The sequence below is a fragment of the Porites lutea genome, chromosome 13 (genome assembly GCF_958299795.1).
Source record: "Porites lutea chromosome 13, jaPorLute2.1, whole genome shotgun sequence".
Classification (NCBI taxonomy): domain Eukaryota; kingdom Metazoa; phylum Cnidaria; class Anthozoa; order Scleractinia; family Poritidae; genus Porites; species Porites lutea.
Genome location: NC_133213.1, coordinates 12,500,005 through 12,508,877, shown reverse-complemented (window position 1 = coordinate 12,508,877; position 8,873 = coordinate 12,500,005). Strand labels below are relative to the sequence as shown.

At 38.1% G+C, this 8,873-nt stretch overlaps 1 protein-coding gene and 1 pseudogene across 1 annotated transcript; both read left to right on the top strand.

Annotated features, from left to right (window-relative positions):
• Positions 1–1,968: 1,968 nt before the first annotated feature.
• Positions 1,969–3,075, top strand: LOC140922379 (octopamine receptor beta-1R-like). The gene has a single exon (XM_073372370.1). The coding sequence runs from the start codon at positions 2,059–2,061 to the stop codon at positions 3,073–3,075; it is 1,017 nt and encodes a 338-aa protein (XP_073228471.1). The 5' UTR covers positions 1,969–2,058.
• A 2,766-nt stretch (positions 3,076–5,841) lies between these two features.
• On the top strand, positions 5,842–7,403 carry LOC140923310 (uncharacterized; annotated as a pseudogene).
• The last annotated feature ends 1,470 nt before the right edge of the window (positions 7,404–8,873 follow it).

Here is an 8,873-nt window from a genome sequence, read left to right as displayed (position 1 = left end):
AACGTCTGGATGCCCAGAGTAAAAAATAAAAGCTTTGGCTGGGCGGCAAATCGTAACCAGCCGCAGCATCGACTAAAATTTGTAGTAACAATTACACAATTATTTGCACTTTAAAAAAAAACCTGGGTAAAAATGATTTGATAAAAATGTCATAACAATAAATTAAAAAAACCTACAACGAAGCTTTATGGACGTCTTAATTATAAAATAAAAATTTTCATAAGTTAAAAACCATCGTTCATATAGCTGTCTATTAAATTATGAGAATGTCTAAGGTATGTCAATAAAACTTCGATAATGTACAAGATTAAGTATCTGTTAAAATAGGTGTCCGAAATTCCTATAGATATCTAACCGCTCAGCTTGAACATTCTAGCAATATGTAATGAACTAGACAAGATTGCTTTTTGCATTTGGCGCACAATTGATTCACACTTGTCTCCTACAAGCTTTTTTATATTTTGCTCAACCTCTTTCGAACAGTCCTCAAGGACATCCATATGATGTTATACTGATTGACCTTGTACTCAGGATATCGGTTCGTCAGCTCTAGTCTCAGTTGACTGTACTTAGTTGTCTTCTCGAAATCCTTAGACTCTCTGTTTTTCAGCCATTGACCCCTCATCCCTTTATCTAACTTGCTTGCTGGTCTTTACTTGAGATGTGTCAGCGAATAATGGGACGTCCCAGAAGGCGGTCGGATGCTTATAATCATACAGCGGCTTGGGTGTGACTTTTGAGAACTACGGTTCAACTTTATTATTATTATTATTATTATTATTATTAATCCAAGAGCCATAATAGGACGGCTGTCCTATTATGGCTCTTGATCATTACTATTATCATTATTATTAGCATTATTGTTATCATCATTCCGGGGCTGTCCAAGTAACCTAAGTTATAAAAAACTAGGAGGTAGTGTTAGTGGGCGACTGGGTTATTTTGTCGATGAAAGATGTGTTTCATCCTTGTTTCCAAATGATTTTTTCCCTAAAATCACTTAGCCCCTCCCCCTAAAGTCATATGAATCTTCCCTAAAGTTAACTGATTTGTAGATTACAAATTTATCTTTTGATTTGAATCATAATTTTTTAACGGGAGCTTCGCTTTTAGCCCTGGCTAGATCTACATGTTAGATTTAAATAATAACAGTTAATAAAATTAATGATAAAAAAGAGCTACAAATCTTACAAGGACTACAGTTGTTACTTATAATCTCTTAAGATCTACAGGGTATGTGTCGTTGGCTAGATAGAGTTAAAAGAGAGTTAAAAGATTGTAAGCTAGATTTGAATTGGTAAGTCATTTCTATTAGTCAGATTGTTCGAAGCGATTGCAATGTCATCGTTTTTTCTTTTGTGTATGACAAGTTAATTGCAATGTTATTGGAATGTTATTTTGTATACGGTATTACCGGAAGCGAACACAAGTAAAGAAACTAAGCTGCGAATCACTACGAAAATTCGACTCGTTGTCAAGGCAACTTCTTGGGCAACACTGGAGACTTTGCACTACAAATTCGAATTCATATTCATATCTGTTTTTACAAGATTGTCCAATTTTAGCCGTTAATGTTGCTGTCGTGAATAAGTTATTTTTCTCTTTTTCTTTCTTTTGTACGGCAGTGCATGAAATTGAGTACAACACAAAAGAAACTTTCTGTATTTGCAATAATGAGGGACCCGTCACAACTGACATTAAAAGCAGCTGTATTTGGAAAATAAGGAAACTTTTCTTTAACTCAAGCTGTGTGTCCGAAGCGGGTCAAATTTTACAGAAAATACAATTATATATCAACTTACAATTCTTCGAACCATATCCTTTTTCCTCAGCGGGAAGGATAGTGGTTTTTATTATCAATGATAGTGGCCAGCTTTAAACGGAGAGGAAGATATCACATTTATTGCTTTGTTTAATAGCGCTTCAGGGATTTACAAACACTTAGAAGCTTTATCCTAAATACATTGGAATAGCTTGTAAAACAGTCTCTTCTTTCCAATATTGTGTTCACTTGGTAATCAAGACTTAAGTCAAAGAAAGTCAAGAGTCGATAAAGCGATGTCTGAAGGGTTTCCGAAACTCAGTGATGAGTTAAGTAACAGAGAAAAGGCGCTGGTTGTCGTTGAAACATTTTTATATTCGCTGATAATTTTGGTTTCAATAATTGGTAATTCCTCTGTGCTTCAGGCAATTTACAGAAATTCTCAGCTTCGAACGATTCCTAACTACTTCATTGCAGCCTTGGCAGTGTCTGATATTCTTCTTCCACTTGTAACTTCCCCGCAGACCATTGCAGTGATAGCGGTTGGACGCTGGCCATTTAACCACAACGTCTGTCAAGCTCAGGGATATTTTGTGATTATATTTGCATGCACATCTTTGCTGATCCTTACACTGACAGCCATAAACAGATTTTATCGAATAGTGCGAACGACACATTACCGACGTATTTTCACTAAGGGGAAGACCGTAACCATGATAGGACTTTGTTTCATTTTGGCTTGCTTGGAGCCAATTCCTTACTTCTCTTTCGAAAAACGCTATGTTTTTCATCCCGGAAAGATGTTTTGTTTTCAGACGACGGAAATAACTGTTCCAAATTTACTCGTTTATCTTTATGTCGGAGCACCGGGAGTAACTCTTAGCATTTGCTACTTTTGTGTTTTTAAAAAACTACGACTTCATCGCCAGACTGTTCAAAACAATATTCAATCGGCTTCTTTGTCCACAATGGCTACTCAGAGGGATATCAAAATTACCAAGATCCTTTTTATCACAGTTATAGCTTTCTTGGCTTGTTGGACACCAATCCTTATCATAGATTTTGTCGACACATTTCAAGGTGACGTAACTTTTCCTAGGGAGATATATGTTTTGTATCTCTATCTGGGAAATCTTTCTGGGGCAATCAACCCACTTATATACGGAGTATTCAATAAAAACTTCCGGGAGGAATATATCAAGTTTTTTTCCTACGCAAAAAGAAAACGTAGAATTAAGAGCATTCAAGAAGCTTCAGAGGGAAGATCTACTGAATTGTTTACACGTTCAAACAAACACCCGAGGGGCAGGTGAAAAAAAAAAAAACATGAAACCTGACATGAGACGATGACATAAGGTTTCATGCTTTGTTAATAAGGTGGAAACCGGCTCCACATGTATTGGCGTCTCCAATATTCATATGTAAAATACTGAAAATACACACTGAAAATACCCTTAATTTACTGACTGCAAAAAATATATCAAACAATTACAACACTCTTTCAATTTCCTTTTGTAAGAATTTTTTTCGGCCCAGCCTGAACGTTCTTGTATTTCTTCCAATTTTATGCTCGAAATATTCTTTTATTATTTTCAAATTATAGCTTATGACATTTTCCTTCTAGAATGCAGTCGGGTATGAACATCAGTTAGTGTAGTTTTTTTTTCTTTTGTTTGCTAGTTTTGCTGTTTAGAGAAAGACAGCAGTACTATAATTTTATACTGGTAGGTTAATAGTGAACATATAATTGTATAAATTGTATTTACGGATTTTCAACTCGCAAAATTATATACCTCCTTTTCAAAATATCGACCTCACGTTTATTCTTGAAGTATATTTAAAATTTCGCCAATTTTTAGCCTCGATATTTTTGTCTCCTGACAACGATCTTAATCCCCCCCTCATAATCCTCTATGTGGAAGATCCCTCAATAGTGGCATTCCAAAAACTGTACCCAAGTGTCATAAACGTCCCATCCGCAATAACATTTTGAATCCAAGCGTAATAAAGGTCCTATCTCACGTTTATTCTTGAAGTATATTTAAAATTTCGCCAATTTTTAGCCTCGATATTCTTGTCTCCTGACAACGATCTTAATCCCCCCCTCATAATCCTCTATGTGGAAGATCCCTCAATAGTGGCATTCCAAAAACTGTACCCAAGTGTCATAAACGTCCCATCCGCAATAACATTTTGAATCCAAGCGTAATAAAGGTCCTATCTGTAGAGAGTTTTAGATTCGAGTTTACCGCGAACCTCTAACCACGGTTTGCGGTTACCCATGTGCGGTTCGACGTTCAAACATAATTCGATTTAGATTGGCGGTGGATTAGATTACGGCCGCCATTTTGAATCAGCAGCCATGAATGGCACTTGTTTTCAAGATCAAATAGGATTTATCAAATTCAGCATTTTGCCCGGATTTGTGCCTCTGTTAATGGATAAAGACTTGCTCCACAATATTTTTGTATCATTACGTGGGATAAAACAAGAAATATACGCTAAAAGCTTTCAGGTAAATGACATACGTGAAAACCTTCCTCCCCACGTCGAGAACGCGTCGTAAACCTCATGATCAAATGTGACGCGAAAGACTTGTCACGTGACCTCCAGCGGTTAGAGGTTCGCGGTAAACTCGGATCTAAAACTCTCTAATAACATATAGACCCAAGTGTAATAAAGGCCATATTGTAATAATTAGCTTTATATTCAAACCGGTAATATGCCAACAACAAATCATGACTACCCTGGGTACCAGAGGTTTTTCTCGCCTGCTGCGGAAATTTTCGGTGTTGGCCGAAGGCGTAGGTTTGGCCATCTTACCGCAAACGGCAAACCGCGGTTAGCGGTTTCACGTTATCAGTCTGCCCATATTTAGGAATTAAGATTCGCGGCTGGTAGCTCGTGCCTGCCATGTTTAATTTATTTTTAATCATTCGTTCACTTCTATTCTAGCTGAGAAATCGTCTTCAAAGTTACGCTTCTATGAAAAATAGTTCAATAATTAATTAACGAAAGAGTTCTAAAAAGAAGTATTTTCTGTCGAACATGGGATTGTCATGGTTTAGAGTGCAAAAAAACCTTGAGGTAAATCACTTACCTCTAGAGCGTGATCTAGCCGTACAAACGTGAACCTCAAACCGCAAACCTGACGGCAAGGCACTAGTCACGTGACTTCCTGACGTCCTAAAGGTCCTAAATGTAATAACTTTTGGCCCTTAATGTAATAAAGGTCCTAAGTGTACTAATCTTTCAGCTTTTTATATGCTTAGGGACATAACAAGATTTCATAGGGTTTGCTTTTAGCCTCATTACAGGTTAACTGAGCGCCAGAATGTGCCTAGGGAATATCAAACACTAAATACCCCAGGTAGATCAACTAAAAGAGTGCTATATAGCCATTTGAGTAACATATTATTATTATTATTATTATTATTATTATTATTATTATTATTATTATTATTATTATTATTATTATTATTATTATTATTATTATTATTATTATTATTATTATTATACCATCTGGAATGGACGCAGAGCTGTATAAGAGAATCCTGTGCTCTAAGGATTTCAAGACCGAGGGCAAAATATTGAGAGAAGAGCTAGCCGTGTTCACAAGAAATCTGCTAAGGAAATCGTACCACCCATCCTTACTTGAAGCTTTCACGTCCTGCAGGCTTATCCCGCCGGATAAGAACCCGGGAATCAGACCAATTGGTGTTGGAGAGGTACTGAGGAGAATAGTGGGGAAAACGGTCAGCGGTTTCTTAAAGGAGGAAATAAAAGAAGCGGCGGGTCCCCTACAAGTTTGCGCTGGTCATAACGCAGGAGCGGAGGCTGCGATCCATGCAATGAGTCAAGTGTTTGTTGAAGAAGGAACAGATGGAATATTGCTAATTGATGCTAGTAACGATTTTAACCAAATGAATAGGTCAGCGGCCTTACACAATATCCAGATCATGTGCAAAGAAATGGCGCTCTATGTGATTAACACATATAGAAGCCCATCTAGACTGTTTATTTGTGGGGGAGGTGAAATACTTTCTCGAGAAGGCACCACACAAGGAGATCCGCTAGCGATGCCATGGTATGCACTTAATACATCCTTAATGATACAGAATTTGAGAGATCATTGCCCATTGGTTAAACAGGTTTGGCTTGCAGACGACTCAGCTGGAGGAGGGAGTATAGTGCACTTATACAACTGGTACAGGTAATTGAGTAAGGAAGGACAAAAGTTTGGTTACCTTGTGAATGGGACAAAGAGCTGGCTTATTGTGAAGTCTAGGGAACTAGCGGAGGAAGCAAAGAGGGTGTTTGGAGAGGAAGTCAACATAACGACTGAAGGTCAGCGCCATCTGGGAGCAGTTATTGCGTCGCAAGAATACAAAGATCAGTATTGTGAGGAGAAGGTTCGTGCATGGAAAGAGGAAATCGAACGTCTCTCTGAAATAGCGAAGAGCCAGCCCCATGCGGCGTATATTGCTTTCACAAAAGGCTACAAGTCGAAGTTCACCTACTTCATGCGCACGACTGAATCGTTTGAAGATTATGTCGATCCAATCCAGGAAGTGATTGAAGATTTATTACTCCCTACTTTGTTCGGTCAATCAGAGCCTCTCCCTAATGAGGTGCGCAGTCTTGCTACCTTATCAACGGGTCAAGGGGGTCTAGGCATTCCTGATCTGAAATCCGAGGCACCGCAGCAGTTTGCTGCCTCGAGACTAATAACCACCGCCCACGTAGATTCTATTACATCACAGAGTTCCATCATGGTGCTAGGAGAAAGATCTACGGAGGAGCTAAAGAGGCATCAACAATCACTTAAGAGAGCAAGTGCCAAAGAGAAAATGGATAGCATTGATTCAAGCCTCTCCCCAGGCCTGCTGCGTCTGGTTAATCAATCGAGGGACAAGGGCGCAAGTTCTTGGCTGAATGCGATGCCTCTCGCAGACAAAGGTTTAGCCCTCAACAAGCAAGAGTTCAGAGACTCGCTACGCTTGCGTTATGACTTACCCTTAGTCGATTTACCAAGTCATTGCATATGTGGGGATAAATTCACCGTTAGTCACGCCCTCTCTTGTAAAAAGGGGGGTTTGTAGCGCAGAGACATGACGGTGTACGGAACTTGTTAACGACATTCATCGACAAGATATGCAATAATGTCGAAATCGAACCACGCCTTCAACCCCTGGACAACGAGCGATTTCATTTGAGGAGCGCTGTTACAAGTTCTGAGGCAAGGTTGGACATCAAAGCGGGAGGTTTCTGGGCAAGAGGAGTTACGGCATTTTTTGATGTTAGAGTTACGCACGTCAACTCCAAGTGTTACCAGAGCAAGCCAACATCGGAAGTGTTCAAAGAGCAAGAAGAAGAGAAGAAACGCAAGTACCAGCAGCGGTTGTTAGATGTAGAAATGGGTTCGTTTACGCCTTTAGTGTTTGGAACCAATGGCGGAATGGGAAACGAGTGTCAGCGGTTTTTAAAGCATCTCGCAGACAAGATAGCTCAGAAAGACACCGAGCCTTATCATGTTGTAATCACTTGGCTCAGGACACAGATCTCGTTTGAACTCTTAAGATCGGTACATGCATGCGTCAGAGGTTCGCGAACGCCGTTTCGTAGCAAGATAGAGCAGTCATTAGACTGTAAAATAAATATCGGATAGAATAGAACGGATATCTGAAATACGTGTCTATTTGCTTTTATACTTAGGGCTTTTTATGGACACTGGTTTAGCCGTCATTAGTATAACTCGATTGCAGGATCTTGATATCTCTGCATAATGGAATTCTTAATTTTATAGAATTTTGAACTTTTATTATTAATTATACCTATTTCCTCTTCTTTTATGTAAGGTTAAGTTACTTCTATTTTTTAGAATTTGTAAATGAATAGTTTTTTCTATCTTCACTTTTAATATATAGGATTGTTTTTGTTCTCTAATGAAGGACGAGGGGTTTCTTTTGTAACGGATGGAATTGTAGATAGTGTTTTGATGAATTAATTAGATTTTTTGTAACAGCAGGTTGATTGTAAATAGGATTTTAATTGAGGTTTTGTAATAAAGATTCTTTTATTAAAAAAAATTATTATTATTATTATTATTATTATTATCATTATCATTGATACTATTATCATTATCAAAAAAACATACTTTATTAAGGCGGCTGAACACAATTTTGGCAGTTTGTGAGTACATGTCATTTGCCAAATCATGGCAAGAGAAGGGTTGCATCTCACAAGCTGAAACTTGGCAAGTGAAAAATATACTGATGAAAGATTTTGATTAACAGGTAAAATTTGGCATTTTCGTAGTTTCAATGGCAACACGAACGATTGAATACAACCTTAAAATTTCACTTTTGCTCAGTTTAGAGAAAATTCACTCATTAGATTTTCCTATAAACTTGCACATAGCTTACTATAATTAATCATTACCATTTGAAACTTATTTGACCAAATTTTAACATAGGGGTTTTTAGAAAATCAGTAATATAATTATACCTGGCTTTTTGAAAACCGGGCTACTAAAAAATGTCAGTCTCTCGCACTGATTGTTAATTTGATGTCCCTTGTTACTTGAAAAGTAAAATCTCACCTCAAAAAGAAATTATTGAATACATGAGCTTCCATTTGATAGAATCGTCTGTCTTGAAGGTAACAAAAGTGAAGTTTTCCTCGTTAATCTGGAAAATAAGGCATTTTAAGAAGCAATTTTTAGTGTCGGTGTCACCGATTGCAAAGCCAATTCCCCAGTTCACCCCATTTGTAATTGAAGCTGGTCTCCTAAAAACAATCTAAGCCAACACTGCTCAGCAAAACCAAGTCCTAAAACCAGCAGTTCAACTGCTTTCTGACTACGAGCATTATCAACAGAGTGGGTCATTGTTTGCATGCAAACAGCACAAACAAACTGCATAAAAGTACAAAAACACATCAAACTTTACAACAACCCCACTCCTCTGGAATTTAACCAGGCTACCCCAAATGCATACCAGACGATAGCCCCGTATCTGTGCAACAACATGACACCTAGCCAGACACAACCCCCCTTAATTTGAGGGAGACATTGAGCTTTGAAAGACAGGGGTAAGGCCAGGTACAAAAA